Source organism: Hypomesus transpacificus, unplaced genomic scaffold (assembly GCF_021917145.1).
Source record: "Hypomesus transpacificus isolate Combined female unplaced genomic scaffold, fHypTra1 scaffold_48, whole genome shotgun sequence".
NCBI classification, from domain to species: domain Eukaryota; kingdom Metazoa; phylum Chordata; class Actinopteri; order Osmeriformes; family Osmeridae; genus Hypomesus; species Hypomesus transpacificus.
Genome location: NW_025813996.1, coordinates 463647 through 481782, shown reverse-complemented (window position 1 = coordinate 481782; position 18136 = coordinate 463647). Strand labels below are relative to the sequence as shown.

General features: G+C 41.6%; 1 protein-coding gene across 1 annotated transcript; it reads right to left on the bottom strand.

The window, feature by feature from the left end:
• Positions 1-937: 937 nt before the first annotated feature.
• sim2 (SIM bHLH transcription factor 2) lies at positions 938-17017 on the bottom strand. The gene is made up of 12 exons (XM_047017100.1): positions 16646-17017; positions 15665-15968; positions 12185-12267; positions 11281-11370; positions 7557-7665; positions 6990-7075; positions 5908-6107; positions 5651-5757; positions 4717-4864; positions 4411-4576; positions 3928-4312; positions 938-2757 (listed from the first exon to the last, which is right to left on the bottom strand). The coding sequence occupies exons 2-12, from the start codon at positions 15837-15839 to the stop codon at positions 1934-1936; spliced, it is 2373 nt and encodes a 790-aa protein (XP_046873056.1). The 5' UTR covers positions 15840-15968; positions 16646-17017; the 3' UTR covers positions 938-1933.
• Between the last annotated feature and the right edge of the window lie 1119 nt (positions 17018-18136).

Genomic DNA, 18136 nt, shown 5'->3' with positions numbered 1-18136 from the left:
ATGTTCAGGCTACATTTAGGATGCAAATGACCAGTTGCCAGTGTCATGTAAAAAAGTGCTTTTGTGTTCCATGGTAAAAATGTCCATGAATCAAATGAGACCTTTTCAAATGGTTGGCTTTCTCATCTCTTTGGCCTGCAGTATATCACTGAGCTACTGATCATCTGGATGAATTTAAATGTTGAGAAGTCTATTGTGATCCTGTCCTGTCATCAGGGGGACTCCAAGATTGAGCTACTGGTCCCTCAATTGGTGTCTCTGTCTACTGGTGTCTCTGTCTACTGGTGTCTCTGTCTACTGTTCTCACTGTCTACTGGTGTCTCTGTCTACTGGTGTCTCTATCTACTGGTCTCTATGTCTACTAATGTCTACTGATGTCCTTGTCATTAACAGCACACAGAGCTAGCAACTTTCTCAGGAAGCACAGAGATAAAGTAATTGCATGAATTTGACACACACACAAACAGACACACACACAAACCCCACTTGTGTAGACATTTAGAAGACCCTTGTGACCAGATGATGGGATTCAGGACAAGTACCTCATGTCAGACAGACTCTTATAACTTGCAATTTGTCAAGACAGCAACATCGCATAGTTCATTATATTATGCTACAGTTTGTCCACACGCTGGCCTGTGGCAAAAAATATAAAATGATTGCAAATATTCTACCACTGACACATATCAGTAAGTAGAGTGTAGTTCTCTACTTACTCTACTTTTGATGGAAATTACTGTTGAATAATGCTGAAAATTACTATACCAGAGAAGAAGGCTCTGTACACGTGTTGGTTATCTAGACACTTAATTTAATTTTTGATTTGTCTACACCTATCTGCTAGACACTCAAAAGAGGGCTGCTGAAAATAAATATGGCCAGTCTTGTAGGAAACATAATTTGAATTCTTTATTTAGATTGAAAGCAAACTACCATGTCTTTATTACATTTTTCCATTGCAGTTGATATTTTCACTTTTACACAAGATAGACCCTGTTTTTTTTTACATAAATAAGCAAGCTGCTATGTTTGCATGACAATAAATACACTTTTTTAATTTATCCATGGTAAAGAAATATTAAATAAAATCATGATGGCTTTGAGACAGGGAGGTACAAACTCCATTTGAGCTATTTTGCATCAGTCATTTCCAGTTCAATTAATCCAAAGAAGAACAGCACTTGTCGCTTGTTAATGACGTATCTAAATTTAATATATTTTAATTTCATTTGAAGAGAAGCATAAAGCGTCTTGGAACTAGTTTATCAATTGCAATTGGCACTGGGGATTGCACTTTGAACAGGCTTGCTACCTTCAATATAACATTTGACTAAATCTCTTGCATTGTCTTAAGCACTCGTGTCAATGGAAATACAGCTTAATTTTCAACAAAAATCCAAAGTTCATTATAAACAGTGTTGAATGCTAACACAAAATCTGTGTAGGATGTCCCGTAACACAAATCTAGCATCAACATCATTGCATAATTCCCTTCAAAATGTAATTTATCATTTAAAGTGTGTACAGTATTACATGTCAGAATTGACCCTGTATGGAGGAAAGGTCTGTGACATTTTATCAAAAGAAATGGCTTTAAACTCGAGAGTCACAAAGCATTACATACACTAATAGCTAAACTGTATTCAAAACGATATCATATTATTCAAGAAACCTGAAATTACTTGCTAATCCTTGATTAGAGTCTGGCATTGGTTATTCAGTGTACAAAACACCTGTCGATACAGATCCATTAGAAAATTCAGGAGATGTCAAGAATAGCACATCGCGAAAGTCACTGATATTGTAGTCATTGATACTTCTAGTACATTTCTGTCATTGTGACCCTTCCTATACCTGACAGTCACAGTGACCCACAGATGTAGGTCTGAGCACGAATGTTTGGCACTCCATGACCTTTGACCCAGGGGCCGTGTCACCTCTCATTGGTAATGATGACGGATGTGCCAATGTAATGCGAGATCTCCCTGTGTGTCTCAGGGGATGAGCTGGAGGCGGGGCTTTGGCCCTTGTAGCCATACGAGACCATCTCTTCAGCGCGGTAACCGTAGCTGTCCGTCAAGTGGCTAAGTGCAGCGGTGTAAGGCGGGGCCTGAAAGGGGCTGTGTTTGGCCAGGACATGGTGAAGGTTCAACGACACGTAAGGCGCCTGGGCTGGAAGGCCAACTCCAACGCCCACACCCACCCCCATCCCAACCCCCATCCACATCCGTCTGTCCTCCTCCCCCACCTCAGGCTCCTGGAGCTTGGGGGGCCCCCTCTCCCCGTTGCAGTCCAAATGATCTAGGAGTCCACTGGCAGTGTTGGCATAGGGTGCCTCCATCATACACAGTCTCCTCCTCTGCTCCAGCACCACCTGCATAGGAAAGGGCTGTCCCAAGCCATGGAGAGACCGGGGATGCTCGCAGCTTCCCTTCCCCACCGCAGAGCCACTCAGCAGGGGGCAAGACAGCGGATTCTCCCCCATGGAACAACCACCACCTCTGGAGCCCTTGTGGAGGGGGTCACGGCTGAACGGTAGCTTGGTGTCCTCTTTAAAGACCTGTGGCTGGGGCTGCACCAGGGGATGGGCCTCGGTGGATGCCTTGCTCTGACAGAGTGTGTGGTGTTCATAAGGCTCTTCTTTAAACCTGCTGCTAGGACGTAATGTGGGACAGCTGGAAAAGCTGTCCTGGTGTGTCTCGCCAGGGTACCTCCTGCTAGACATCACCATTGATGTTGACGTTGATGGGGTGCCCACTGTGGAGTAAGGACACATTACATTGAAAGCCATGGTAAAAACCTTCACTAGAAGGTTTAGTTTTGTTCTGTTTCAAATTCAGAATGTAAAGTTTGAGATTGAAGCTAACATTTTAAAACAAGCTCATGCAAGAACTCAAGGTTGAGATATATTCCAGAACACAAGGTTTAGCAGTCATGTTCAAATGTTTAAAGTCATGCTCAAATGTTTAAACGCTTAGTTGAGGTTCAAGCCTAGAGGCATGGCTGGAATTGATGCTTTAATGCCAGAATTGGGGCTAAAATGCTACATTGACAGTGAGTCAGTGACATCAGGGGAGCAGGAACATGAGTGATGCAGCAGACATCAGTCTTTTACATTCAATCCATTTAGCTTGTTCTAAAATGATATATTTGACCTGAGGTGAAGTGGGATACCGTAAGTGTATTTTGGGTGTTTTTGCAACTGTACTGAAGTTGTTGATATTTACATTTTGGGATATTCCTTATAGCATACAATAAGTTGCTTATTTTCACTAAAAGTTTGATCTAATTACTGTCAATACAATACTTAGTACTGCTGATCCGAGCCAGATTTTCTGTTTGTTCTTGTGTTCTCAGGTGTTGGCTCCAGGCTCCGGTTCTCCTACCCACATACTCCTTCCCTCCTGTGTAATGGTCACACCTGCAGCTCAGCCCCTAATCAGCACCACAGTATTTCGATTTACTCTACATAGATGTAGTCCTCCCCTACATACATTTAAATCCTGCTAAAGACCATCTAGTTTCCTTGACTTCTGAGTCTTTAGAAGGCATTGCCATTGTTGTCCTGTCAGGTTGTGTGCTATATCCAGGGGCGCCCTATAGGGGGGGAAAAGTTAGGACAATTCCAAGGGCCCCTGACTGACAGGGGCCCCAAAAAATAGAAAAACAAATATAAATTATAAAAAATAAAAAAAATCCATAGGGTCCAAAATTCCTGGCGGCGCCCCTGGATATATCATGTGTATTCGGGTTGTAGTGCAGTGCTCTGTCATGATCTGTTTCCACTGTACAGCCCCTTTGGTTGACATTCGTTTGTGTTTGAAATTAAAGAAAGTTTTTAGATGTGCTCTCTAAATAAATAGGACTGATTGATTGACAAAGTACCATTCAATTCAGTTCAGTTTGGTTCCAAGAGTCCTTGTTTACCTGGGTAAACTGCGCTGGCTGTGCAGGACACAGCAGAGGACGGACTCAGGCGGAGGCCGTGACTTGTCTTGGGTTGGCCACTCCAGTGGCCCTCGCCCCCTGCGCGGGCATGCAGCGAGCTGAGCAGCTGATGCGCAGCCTGGCCGGGTGAGGGTGAGAGTGAAGGCGAGGTGGCGGTGGGTCGTATCCTCCTCTGGGGCTCTTGGTGCTGGTGTCCATAGGAGTAGGGTAAGGACAGGCCATACGGTGCTCCACAGGGGACCTCCCCAGATTCAGGGGCAGGACTTTGTTCCTGGCAGGGGGTTAGGGAGTAGGGAGGGCTTTCTTTCCACCCTCCACCTTGAGGGGAGCAGTCCAGCTTGTCTGGGTGGTATGCGCTGTTGGGCTGCAGATTTAGTTTTTAAATTGATTTAGGATAAATGGGTGAGACTCAATCCTTGAATGTATGTACGGTACTGTGTAGAACTGGGTAATGCCTAATACCTGAGGGTAGGGCACCATCTTGATTTTGGTTTTGATCTTGACTGCTTTGGTCTTGAGCTGTTTGCGTGAGTCCTGAGAGGAGGCCAGGCCAGCCTTGTAGGAGAGAGACGGCTTTGTGGCTCTGCTCTGCTCCTGAGACATCTGCAGCTCCTTGTATTCTATCTCCCTGTGGACACAGCACAGAGACGTGCTGATTAGTATCCCCGCATGTACACGTTCATGCTCAAGCATACACGCACCACTTTCACAGGTCGTTCAGAGACAAACCACCTTTAAACCATTGACAGGTGAGAAATGCCGACTCACGTCAGGACGTAGTTGACGCTCACAATGCAGTGCGGACGCGACGAGCGGCTGTTGTGGACAATGGTGGCGTAGCTCTGCACCCACACCCAACCCCCGTGCTTGGACAGCATACGGTAGTACTTAGTGGTGACCTGCCCTTTCACAAGCACTGCAGAAAGGGATGAGAGATGAAAAGAAAAGAAAAATTTGGTTCTGCTCTTTGTCATGAAAAAGGGCAGGGAGAGAGAGAAAAGTGCATACACAGTCAACATTGTGCAACGCTGTGAATGGAAATGATATTCCATGACTAAGTTACTCATGAATATCTTTCTCCATGAATACTTAATAACACACACACACATATAAAGGAAACGAAATTCTGAACTAATGTTTGGCACGTCCTCAAATTGATTCACTGTACGGAGGAAATGTGTAATATCTAATATGTGAAATAATACAGACATTTAAGCCATTTTATTAAAGGTCTGGCCAATGTTAGACCAGACTTTATTAAATGAAAGATTATCCTGAGACATGTTTCTCATCACCAGTTACCAAGCTTGTCAGCAGAATGCCAAACCTGAATTTGTATTGGTACATAGGGTGTTTAAAAAAACATTTTGTGACATCTTTATCACAGTAAGGTGATCAAATCAAATAGGACTCACTGCAAAGTAAATGATCCATGAAAATCAGCTTTTGTTTTCCAGAAAAGATGAACTAGAGTATTCAGAGAAAAACACCCAGTAGCTGGAAAGACTGCAAATCTATGAGACTGTTTCTCAGTTACCCTACAAGACCATGCCAAAATAAATTATTTACAGAAAAAAACTATTTTCTCTAAATTGGGCTTAATTTGTACCCTGGAAAACTTTCCAAGAACAGTTTCTGTTATTATGTGACCAGAATGATCACAGGACAGTTGTTAAACGTTTCCATGGAGGAAGACACTCACGTAGATGGTGAGCGTAGCGCAGATGAAACACGTCACAGCCGTGGACGTGATGGTAGAGAGTCTTCTCTATCAAGTCCTGGGGTTCGTACCCTGTCAGCTCAGCCACCCTGCAAAACACGCAGTCAGGTCAAACACTGTCGAACGAGTCAAACAGAAAGTTCTGATTCAATGAAAGTAATGGGATAATATGGGTGTTAAGAGGTATAAATCTACAGTGGGTGTAGGACCCAGGTCAGGTCCTGGAACTGTTCCCCTACCTGGAATCCAGGAAGATGAGTTTGAGGTCCAGGCTGGCCCGGAACATGAACATGTTGCTGTGTAGCTTGATCTCTGTGATGCCGCTGGGGGGAAGGGAGTGGCCCACCGCCACCAGCCCCACGATCTGGTAGCAGGAGTCGTACATCGCCACATCCATCAAGTACTGTCGGATCTTAAGGTAGCCACTACAGTGGATCACCTGCGGAGGAGGGGAGGGGAGGAAGAATGAGAATACTCCCAAACTGTCTCTGATTGTTTATCTTTTCACTCATCCCATCCAAGAAAATGTGAATGAAGCTTAAAATTACACAGCGCCCGACCAGAACAGTGTCTCTCTCCACACACAGCCAGGGTGATGAGCAGCTGATGCATGCATATGCATTTCACGTTGCTGTTTGTGTAATGTTTATTGTGTATATAATGAGTATATCAGATGAGTATGTTGGGTACTGAACATAGTCTATGTATGCAGTGTTGTAGTGATGTGTCCATTGGTTAAGGCAGGGAGAGCCACCGCACAAGTATTTTGTTGTATTTATGAAAAACAAAAGTGGTCAGTTCTTCTGGCTAGTGTTTTACCAGTGACTCGATAAATGCATTAAAAGATTGGGTGTCTACCTGGGATCCGATCATTCTCTAAGTCTTCTTCCCTCTCTTTCCCCACTTGACCCCCCACTTCCTTCATACAGCCCCACGCCTTGATACTGAAGGCACAGTTCATCTTCTGCACTTCCTGTCACCTAATCAGCCTGAGCCATGCGCCCTGGATGTTTTGAATAGCTCTCTGAGTTTACATGTGGAATTTATCCACAACTTATTATAGCATGAACAATATCCTGCCGGCTGGGTCATAATAGTTGTGAGGGAGGGGTGGAGGGTTGCATGGAGAGCATACTATGAAGAATACAAGAGAGGTTGAATATGTGTCGAAGGATATAATAACAAGCTTCTTCAAGTAGATGTCAATCTGTGGTGACTGAAAGCAGGTACTCTTGAACAGACGATGAAAATAATAATGTATATCCAGTGCATGTGTTTATGTGTGTGTATGTACAGTATTGAATTTTGCAATTCTACAAACCTTATATCCACCACACGTCAGTCCTGCATTACGCTTGGCCAGAACACACTTCATCCTGAGGAAAAAGGAACGCTCCATTTCGTATTCTGTAACACAGACAAACACATGACTGAAAGACACAACCATACATAAAGAAAAAAACACATGCAAAGACCATGTGCTACATTTTATACACGTATGTGTATGCGAATGTCCCGCAGACACCCCCCCCAAAAAAACTGTGCGTGTGAGGGAGAAAGAGAGAGAGTGTGTGTGAGTGTGTTTGAGTGTGTGTTAGTGCCTTAGTATGTGCCTGTGTGTATCAGGTTGATATTTAAGTTTGAGTTTAATAAAACCCAGGGTTTTATTAAACTCTCCTAAAAGGAAGTACTCCACTAGCCTGCTGATTTCACATAAAAAGGTGTTACCCAGCAGGGCTTAAGAAAACCTGTCTGTAGTCCACTGTTATGAGCAGAGAGACTGACTGTCTGACTGTTCTGAAGAGCTCTGTCTGGGAGTGTAGCTGCTTTGAGAAGAAAAGAGAAAAGGGAGAAAGCAATATAAAGAGAGAGTGCAGTGTTAGGATACCTTGAAGAAAGTGATGGGGGACAGGTTGGTGGGCGCTGAGGACTGCAGTCATCTCATCATGGTCTGACGGGTGAATGTACTCAAATATACTGTTTCCTGTCAACTCCACCTGAGAAACATGCACACACACAAATAAAATAATGTCAGTACGGTAAGGGTACATCCTTTCATGTTTCAAAATAACCCCAATAGAAAAGGATAAGCAACGCTCAGGCACACAAACATGCACAAACACACACACACACAAAAGGTGTCTTTTGATCATTTGACACTTTCATTTCAGTAGATTACATCCTCACAGACAAATGTCTTTTGTAGGATGTGTGCATTTGTGTGTGCATGTATCTGGATATACCATAAGCCCCTGACATCGATCTGCACGTTCATTCATGGCACCTTCAGATGAAGCAATGTCAGAAGAGGCAATGAGGTTAATTTAGGCAAGAGCAGATCATTTCCATGTGAAGGCAGGATAAAAGCCATGCTCGTCTTTGATCTATTTTACCTCCCAAATTTGGGGGGCGTCTTAAGTCAGGGAGTGGGTCACTCACTGCTTGCCACTTCAATGACAAATTGGTTTCTTCACAGTGTGGAGTTAGGCTGGAGTAATCCAGGCTTTGTAGTCGTAGAAAGCGTATAGGGGCCGAATGTTGGGTTGCGAGAGAGAAAATGGTAAAAGAGCATTAATATACAAGAGTAGCAAGTGAACTGAGTTGGTAGGAATTTTGAATGTCTTGTTTTTGTTACGTTTTGTGCTAGTACTTGTATGGTTATGTGTACTTTTTATTTAGTTTCATTTAGTTTTAGTTTTCTTTGGAGGGAAACATTTTTTTGGTGTTGAATGAACTGGCCATGTTGTAATGGGTAACGCTCACTGACTTTAATGTTGCAACTGTCTCAAAGTTAATGTTAGAATGACTGCGACCTTAGCCCTCTTTCTTTCTCTCTAACGTTCACACATGCAGTACAACACGGCATTCAAACACACATTTAGATGTCAACAAAAGCAGACAGAGAGCATTTGAATAAACCTTGGCACACACAGATGTTTAACACAACGGAAGCAGTGATCGGCAGTTTGGAAAGCATGAGGGAGCCAGGCACTCCATATGGTGGCTGGTGAAGTTGTTCATGGACAGACTGATTGCTGTTACTCAGCCTGCTCACACCACTGCCACCCCCACCACCACCACCATACACTTCCTGAGGGGAGATATAGCAGCCAGCAGTGTGTCTGTCAGGTGAGCTTTTAAACTCATCAGCATTTTTACTGGCCATCCACTTCACTGTGCTTTTTACTACACCAGCCTTTAACCTTGCATGAGCGGCTTTGATGACTTTGAGAACTGGTATGTTCTGGATATAAAACCAGAGAGAGTAGGGACTAGTGAAAGGACAAAAGGTTTAATCTGGTTTATCTGTCAAAATACTTTTGTTACCTTAAAATGTAAGCACTGGCCATGACAAAGAGTGTGTTTCTAAACCACTCACCCAGCATGAAAGAAAAAACTAGTTGACAAAACATTGACCCGTACATTTGACTGCGTTCAGCTCAAGTTGTCTGATGACTCCGCCATAGTTGGCCTGATCAGCGAGGATGACGACGCGGAGTACAGAAGACTGACGCAGGACTTCGTGGACTGCTGTCGACCAAACCACCTCCTCATCAACGCGGGGAAGACCAAGGAGATGGTGGTAGACACCGGTCTGCCCCCCCACCGGTGAACATCCAGGGAATGGACATTGAGTGGAGTCCTACAAGTACCTGGGTGTTCACCTGAACCACAGACTGGACTGGACTCACCACACTTACGCACTTTACAGGAAAGGTCAGAGCAAGCTCTACCTCCTGAGGAGACTGAGGTCCTTTGGAGTGCAGGGGGCACCCCTAAGGACTTTCTATGACTCAGTGGTGGCATCAGTCATCCTGTATGGTGTGGTCTGCTAGAGCAGCAGTATCACTGAGAGGGAAAGGAAGAAGCTGGAAAAGGTCATCAAGAAGTCCAGCTCAGTCCTGGGCTGTCCTCTGGAGGTGGGCGACAGACGGATCCTGGCAAAACTGACATCTATGCTGGATCACGAGTCACACCCCCTGCAGGACTCACTGTCCGCTCAGAAGAGCAGCTTCAGCGATAGGCTCACTCACATATTATTATATTATTTTCATACCCTTAGATTCTTATCTTCATATTTTATAGGACTCCCTGTATCTTTTATATATTGTATTTTCTAAATTTAAATTGTACTCTGAGTGCTGTTCTGTACCCTGCTGCTGGGGCAAACTGCAATTTCCCCACTGCGGGACAAATAAAGGATTATGTTATCTTATTTTTCAAAAATTGTGTCCCCATTCCATCTGACACGATTTTACAGCCATTGCCATTACATTTAAACACTCATAGAGTTCCCATGAATGAATGTGATTACAGCTCACAAATATACCACTGATCTTTGGTGATACCACACATATTAGTGAAAGGACAAAAGGAATTGGATTCACCAGACATAAGTTCACACACTTTTAGACTGCCAGACCAGCAATGTCATTGAATGGACTTCCCACTAGCCTTTACTGCTGAAATCCTGACTGATAAACAGGATTTTTTATATCCACTCATTTAACTCACAAGATCAGTTTATCTTGTTTATCAATGGACAGGATTTGTCCAACTATGCATCCCAGAGGGTTCACTCAAATTGCAGCTACAACGCCTGCCTATTTTGGAGTGAGGCAGCCGGCTCCATGCGGCTTGACATTCTCAGACTCTGCATGGGAATAATTAGATGATTCTGTGTGAGTGCACGTGCAGCAACAGGGCCTGACAGGCCGAGCACCTCTCCCTAGCTATGGAGAGGAGGGGAGAGGCATGCTTGGAGAGGGGGAGTTTGCAGAAGGGGGAGGTCTATCAACACAACTGATGAAGAGAATTCAGCAGGCAGTGAACACCCCTCCAGAGACACGATCGCACTTCATCCAGCCACTCAGATCAGTGGCGGCCATGCAGAGACGCGTCCTAGGCTGTCTGGACCCAATATGCAGAGGCCTGCAAGGATTCAAATTTTTCACACTGTTCACTGGTCTAGCCGTAGTGAAGGAAAGAGTCTGTAAGGTGTGAACACATAAACACTCACATACCCTCATAGGCCAGCATATGTACTTACACACGGACAGTACACGCACAGACTGTACAGATACAGTGAATGAACTGACACTCCAACCTCCAGCTAGACTTTCAGTAATAACTATCAGTGATCAGTGTTATGATACTACCCAGTGAGGGCAACCTGTCAAGTTAATCTTACCTTTAATATTAGCACGAGTTAAGATACTGTTTTCACTGTTCTACACCAACTCCACATTCACATCAGGATTATCTTGATCCTTTTGCAAGTCCCAAATTATGAAATGAAGTGCTCTCACACAAAGACCTCCAACAACACCTTGAATAGACAGAAAGATAATGCTTGGTGACCACCCAATGCCCTCTCACTTATCTGTGTGAGCTGAACTTCGTCAAACCTTTACTTAGCAATCGGCGCCTCTTTTTATAATTTTTTTACTGATTGCCAAATAAATGTTTGAACAGGCGTATTCGAAGGCAAGTGTCCCTTAAGTGACCTTGGTTGCATTGGAGGAGGGAGGCAGGGAGACATGCAGTTGACATCTTATGCACAAACAGTCGAAGAACCAGGATGGATGATTGTGGATGAAGGATGTTCTTACCTGGGACAGGCCAAGGTGGACCGACGCGGTCTCAGAGATATACATGATTTTCCCATCTGAGGCAACAACAAATACAAAGCCGTCTAGAGTCTGGCAAAGAGAGATGTGACACTTGTTAGATAATGGGGAAAAAACTGTCATTTTACTAAATGAAATTTGCTTTGTGATGCCCAAAAAAGTGAGAATGTATCTTTTCTCTGATGTCTAGTCAAATGTTGAGTCTTTATGAAAAGCATATTTATTTACATTTATATCCATTTGGGTCCAAATAAAATAAGAAATCCATTACAAATTTTGGGCAAAACCTATACATGATTTTCATTACAAAAACATTTTAATGTTTTAACTTATTAATATATATTTTTAATTAATTATGTTCTGTCCAACAATACTATGTGCGTGAGTTTACATTTACATTTAGTCATTTAGCAGACCCTCTTATCCACAGTAGGTCAGTAAGTACAGGGGAATTCCCCCCAAGGTAAGTAGGGTGAAGTGCCTTGCCCAAGGACACAACGTCATTTGGCACGGGCACGAATCGAACCAGCAACCTTCTGATTAATAGCCCGATTCCATGACCGCTCATTCATCTGACCCCTATGAGTTGTAAGATTACAGATAAATCTATCATTTTTAGAGGTGTTCTACTGAGGAAAAGTTCCAGTTTTTGACGAGTATGTAAAATGATTGCATGTATTATGCATTCCTTGCCTTAGAGCCTGAGTTTGTGAAGTACACAAATAATTGATACATAAATGGAACAAAAGCTGGAGTTTAATTTTGGGTGTCAATTTTGTTTCAGCACACAATTACACAGCGGTCCAAATCATATTGCTAATTTTGGAAAACATGACAAAAGGGTTGTCAATATTTTGGGGTGTGATTTGATTTGCCATTGTCTCACCTGTAACAGATGGGATCCCAGCTCTTTAGCCATGCTATCTAGAGGGCTGAGTCTTGATGGTTGACCCCAAGCCTCCCCGAGACCTGTGAAGCAGCACACACACACAGGACAATTTGGTTTATTTGTGAAAATACTTTTGTTACCTTAAAATGTAAGCACTGACCGTGACAAAGTTTCTAAACCACTCACCCAGCATGAAAGAAAATACAAGTTCATAAAACATTGACAGCCTCGTACATTTTTCAAAAATTGTGTCCCCACTCCATCTGACATGATTTTACAGCCACTGCCATTAAATTTAAACACCAATTGAGTTCCCATAAATTAATGTGATTACAGCTCACAAATATACTGACTAAATACAATTTTATTTTAGTGTTAAACAGATAGATGGCTACAGGCCAATATTTAAGGGGAGATTCACTCAAGATGTGTCCCTTGAGATTTCACTTTGATTGTTGAAGATAGATCTAGTTTAAAAAAACTAGATCACTAACTATACATAACATCTGAAAAAAGCGTTTTGAATCAAAAATATCAATGGAAATGGAAAAGGTCCTCAAACTGTGAAATACTTAACACTTAAGTAATTATATGTAGTAAAAGGGATGACGAGCTCTCCCTCACAGCCCACATTGCCCCGGTCTCCCGGTCGTATAGATTCACCTTCTACAACATCCGGAAGATCAGGAGATACCTGTCTGAGCATTCCACCCAGCTACTAGTCCAAGCACTTGTCCTCTCAAAGTTGCTCGCCGGTCTCCCAGCAGTCGCAACCCGCCCTCTCCAGAGGATTCAGAATGCGGCAGCCGTCTGGTCTTCAATCTACCCAGACGCCCCATGTTACCCCGCTCCTCATCTCCCTCCACTGGCTTCCCATCACGGCCCGTATCAGATTCAAGACTTGAGCGGTGAACGGGACTGCACCCGACAACATCAAGTCTCTCCTCCAGCCTTACACCCCCACCCGCCACCTACGGTCTTCTTCTGACAACCGTCTGGTGGTCCCACCGCTCAAGAGCGCCCGGTCCCAACACAAGCTCTGCTCCTGTCTGGCCCCCCAATGCTGGAATCAACTCCCCAGCTCCATCAGGGACACTGACTGTCTCCCCACTTTCAAGAAAACGCTCAACACGCACTTGTTCCGGGAGTACAACGTCACTTAGGAATGATTATCTGGACCTGATGTTAGTTTCCTCCAGGATCACAATGACTTTTATTGAGAGACTTGTTGCTCTTGTTGGTTTGTTGTAACTGTCTTAAAATGATTGTACTCGCTGTGAAATATATTATTGTTGCTTGCCTTTTCCACAGGTACACTCTTGCACTTTTGAGGTTCTTGCTGTTTAATTGTAACTTGTCTAACTACATGCTCTTATTGTTCTTCCCTTTGGGACTTATTTGGTTTCACAATGTATGCTTCAAGTTTGGCTACCTGCAATGTTTGGGGCTATCTCGTTGTAATTATCAGTGACCTATGCACTTTGTAAAACTCTCTCTTGGAAGTCGCTTTGGATAAAAGTGTCTGCTAAATGCATAAATGTAAATGTAAAAAGGGAGCAAATCATAAAAAGTCAAGTTGATAAAAATCTGCAGCCTTTGTCTATGCAGGCTAACCCACAGTGTGTGAAGCAGTGGGCTATTTTTTTTTTAAGGAAATCCACATTGTAGAAGCAATGAAAGCTTTTTATTTTGTTTGTATATTATCTTGTCGTTGTTGTATTAGGCTACCATTTTACAATAAGTTTAACATTTAACTTAAAAGGCATTTTAACTTCGTAACTGTTTACCAAATATCAACAAGGCATGCTGTCAATTTTCGAGAAAAACTCAAAAAGTCAATTGGAATAATTGATTATTTCATATATATATGAGTTCAGTCGACTGCGCTCAGGTACGCTATATGCTAGTTCACGTAAGACAATAAAATACTCGGTTTAGAGTTGTTCACATATTTTCCTATTTCCAGTCTGAAAAGTTTCAATCTTTGCGCTTATCAAAAGCATGCAAGAGTTGTTATAAGTTATCATACTTAAGGCATATAAACACTGGGTGACTACTTAATGCTTGGATCTGTACAGTTTTGGCGTATTTCACAAAATAGTCCGATTGCTGTAGGACTTGATGGATTCCAATTTGAATCAACTTCGCCTTCGCGTCATGACAACGCAGTTTACAATTAATTAGGCCTAATTAATTTATAATCCTAACTTAAACTAAATAATCTCCCAGTTTGCTTCAATATTTCACATTTAGCCGGATAACATTACGTTTGAGTTGAAATTATTGTTAGGGCCTACAGTTGCTGATTGTAGACAAATATGAAATTGAGGATTCATGGCCTATAGGGGCCACAGGCCAGCGAAAAAAAAAGAGAGACAAACTTTCAGTACAAGTCTGAGGTGGGCTACACGTTCAAGTGATTTGTTCAAATGCGTTTAACAAAACAGCAGTGTAAACGTAGAAAAGGCTACTTTCATAGGCCTAATGTTAGGCTACTGCACTCTTGAATTTAAGATTTATTCAAAGCGTCATGCCGCAGGGAGTCCGAAGCATTTTATTCGAGCTATGATCATTTGTCAACTAAACTTGAGGATATTTCAAAATTATTTTTGTACGACATATTGAAAGGCGTGGCTGTTTCAACCGAGACGGTTTTGTTTGGTGATTTAAATGGAGTTCTGATGGAGCCTGAATAATACATTTGAATTGTATTTTGTATTTACATAAAGTATTTGTTAAATAGCATAGTTAACGGAATGCAGTTATTATTTGATACGTTTCTTTAAGTGTGTCCTATCAAATGGCAATTGATAAATAGGTCTACAATATCGGAATGATTTCAAGCAATCCCTTGCGTTTAATGTTTTTTATGAAATAGGCTTTGGTGCAGGTTGACATTGTAAAGGATGAGTGATGTCAAAGGATTTTATATTATTCCAAGGAAGGTCTTCAACTACTTAAATGGGCCAATAATGTTTGGTCTACCATAACCGGTCCTTACAAGTCCGTGCGCAAGGTTCATGTGACTTATGAGTGATGACAGGCCAATTCAGGGAAGGAAAATACCGTTTTCATGAGGTTTAGCAAGTCGAAGTGTTGGTTTTATTTGACATAATTGGACAATTTATCTTAATTTATAATCTAAAGGCACTTGTGTAAAACAAGCTCGAAACATAACTCATGTCATATATAAACAACTAGAAACGTTCGTTATTGGCTAAATGAATGATTACACACACCTAAAAAACACACACACCTAAAGTTGCCTTCTCCACGAATATAGGTAAACGAAAAGTACACTAGAACTGCATTAGGATGTGCCACATCATCACTGTTCGTACTGATGGCGAACTTAAAATAGGGTAACATAGCCACTAGTACAAATGTGCAGGCGGCATTGAACACTTTTCCAGATTCGTAGGTCCAACTTTTCATACCAAAAAACAAATAACACGTCTAAGTGGTTTTAAGACTCACCATCTGGAAACACTGCTCTCATCTTCAGGTAACTGGTGGTAAGCCGAATGATTGACGCCTTATCCAGTTGTGAGGTGATCGCAGAGGGCAGAGGCAATAATTTCGCCAGTTCATAAAATTCTCCATTTTCTTTCTCTCGTCTTGTCTTCGCAGCATTCTTAGACTTTTCCTTCATCTCTGACTGAAGAAATGTAAATCCTCTTGCATAACAGTTTACCTTCCTCCTCCCCCTGCAGATTTTGCCTTTCGTTGTTTTTTGTCAATCAAAATGCCCATGGAGTTCCCATTGAATCACGCAGGTGTTCTGAATAAATCAAAAGGGTAAATATGTCCTCAGTGAATTCCAGAATGAGGATATTTAACGGAACAATCTTGCATTAGATTGATATTACTGAAAGGAACTGTGCCATGTAAATAGTATTAAAACGTTTATAACGTAAAACAATATAAATAAAAAAGTTCAGTCAGTGCTGTTTGAATTAACATAATTAGATGATTACATAGATACAGGTTTTTCTTAAATTACTTATTTATTCGTTCAAAACGCACAGCTTCTTTGACTCAGTATAGGGATAAGGAACAGGTTGTTCACTGTTTAAGGCACAGACTCCGGAATACGTCAACTCTGTCAAACATCCCACTGATGAACAGCCCGTTTCGACAGGAAAGACCGTTGTTAATTGCAAACACTTGCCTGGTTCATACAGCATTACAAAGGGTGGACTAAATTCATCCCTACATTCATTTGTATAGTAGAATTAGTGTGAAAACGTTTTCCCTATATTATGAATTCAACTCTAGCAAGTGGAACAATTCCGATTATGTGGGACGTTATAATGTTACTGTAGGCCTACTGCGTATAAAAAAATGCATCCCAAAGTTTCTGTTCGTTCAGGAAACAAATTGAATTCAATTAAATCCTTAAAAAGTTCGCAAGCACATGCTGCATAAAGATGTCGATGATGTTGTGAGGGTATTTACCTTGGCAATTTGAAGTATATGCTTTTGATGTGTTAGGCTATTTCTCACTCTTCTTTCGTGTTCATAACCATTCATAACCACCAGAAACATGTCCACAATGACGCATTGCAGTTAAGATGATATTTCGGAATAGGCCTGAGTCCTTCCAATGCAACGTCCACTTCAGTTTCATGGATATATGAAGAGTTCTTCATTTCAACGTTTGTTGTTCTATAACCAGCAACATGCATTTCACTTGAAGTAGGGGTATAGCCTACATACACTACCGTTACCTATTCTTCATGCTTTCATCTTTAAGTTCGCTTTGTTAGAGTTAAGCAGCCTAAACCCCAAAGCAAGTGCAATCGACTTCCTAACAGCCTTTCCGTTCATTCCTTTCGCTGAACCAAAGGCATACTGAAAGCTAGGCGGTGCGCGGAAGAGAGGGCAAAATTCGAAAGTGTTACGTCACGGAGTGTCCAGCGCTTGAGCGTACGAAGGTATAGCGCGTTTTCAAAAAGCATCAGTATAGACGGAGTCTGACTGTTTAATGTCGTGTTGAGTGTCTGTTTGATAATAAGTGTACTGTAGTGGCACAACAACAAAATATCACTGAAAGAAAAGCCTTGAAATAAGGACTTTCGACAACTTCAAATGTCAGCTTTTTCATGAGCCAGATTTCTTTTTAAACTGTTAAGTAGGCTATAACTAGCCTGGGTCTGTTAGAATTGTTTAAATTTAAGAAATTATGAATGAATTCCGTGGTCATTCATTATCACACATGCATCATTTGTTTTTATGGTTCTGTTTTTTATCCCACATGCAAAAATAAAACAGAAACCTAGTTGGAAAATACTGTGATCATGTCCCAAATATATGCATACAAATATTTAAGAGAATAGTAACACCATTTATTTCAAATTAAGTAAACATAGCAGTAAGATCTTCAATGATTCTTTGCTGAATGATCGTGCGAATTTGCATGTCCAAATGCGTTATGAGATTATTACTTGTAGGTCTTTGTTTAAATAAAAATGCTGTGAGATATTAAACTGAAATAATTTGAAGACTTTTGATAATAAAACTTAAATATAATTAAGATAAAACCCGCCAAGTTTATGTTTATGAATAGGCCTATACAAGCATATCGTATTTTAGTCTAGTTCTACTGATATATACAATATCCATAGGCTATATAACTTCTAAATACTGTAACTAATCAAATCAAACACCATGAAGGGTCTATCCCTGGTCAAAAGTTTACCTTAATTATTTCATTGAGTATCCCAGACATACATACTTTTGTAATAAGTTATTATTCGATAACAGGAACTGTTACTTTACAACCCCAAATCCCAAAAAGTTGGGACGTTGTGTAAAATAAAATAAAAAACACAATACAATGATTTGCAAATCTCAAATAACCATATCTTATTCACAACAGAACATTTAAAACATATCAACATAACAGCCCCTCTTCTTTTAACAACAGTCTGTATCTGTCTGGGAACT

What these genes read in the sequence shown, in the direction of transcription:
- sim2 (XM_047017100.1), bottom strand. Translation starts at nt 15,839, where the DNA reads ATGAAGGAAAAGTCTAAGAATGCTGCGAAGACAAGACGAGAGAAAGAA. An exon ending in GCGCTACGCTCACCATCTAC is followed by an intron (nt 4,865 to 5,650) that starts GTGAGTGTCTTC and finishes CCCTTTCTGCAG; the next exon opens with TGCTTGTGAAAGGGCAGGTC. An exon ending in AGATGGTGCCCTACCCTCAG is followed by an intron (nt 4,313 to 4,410) that starts GTATTAGGCATT and finishes CTAAATCTGCAG; the next exon opens with CCCAACAGCGCATACCACCC.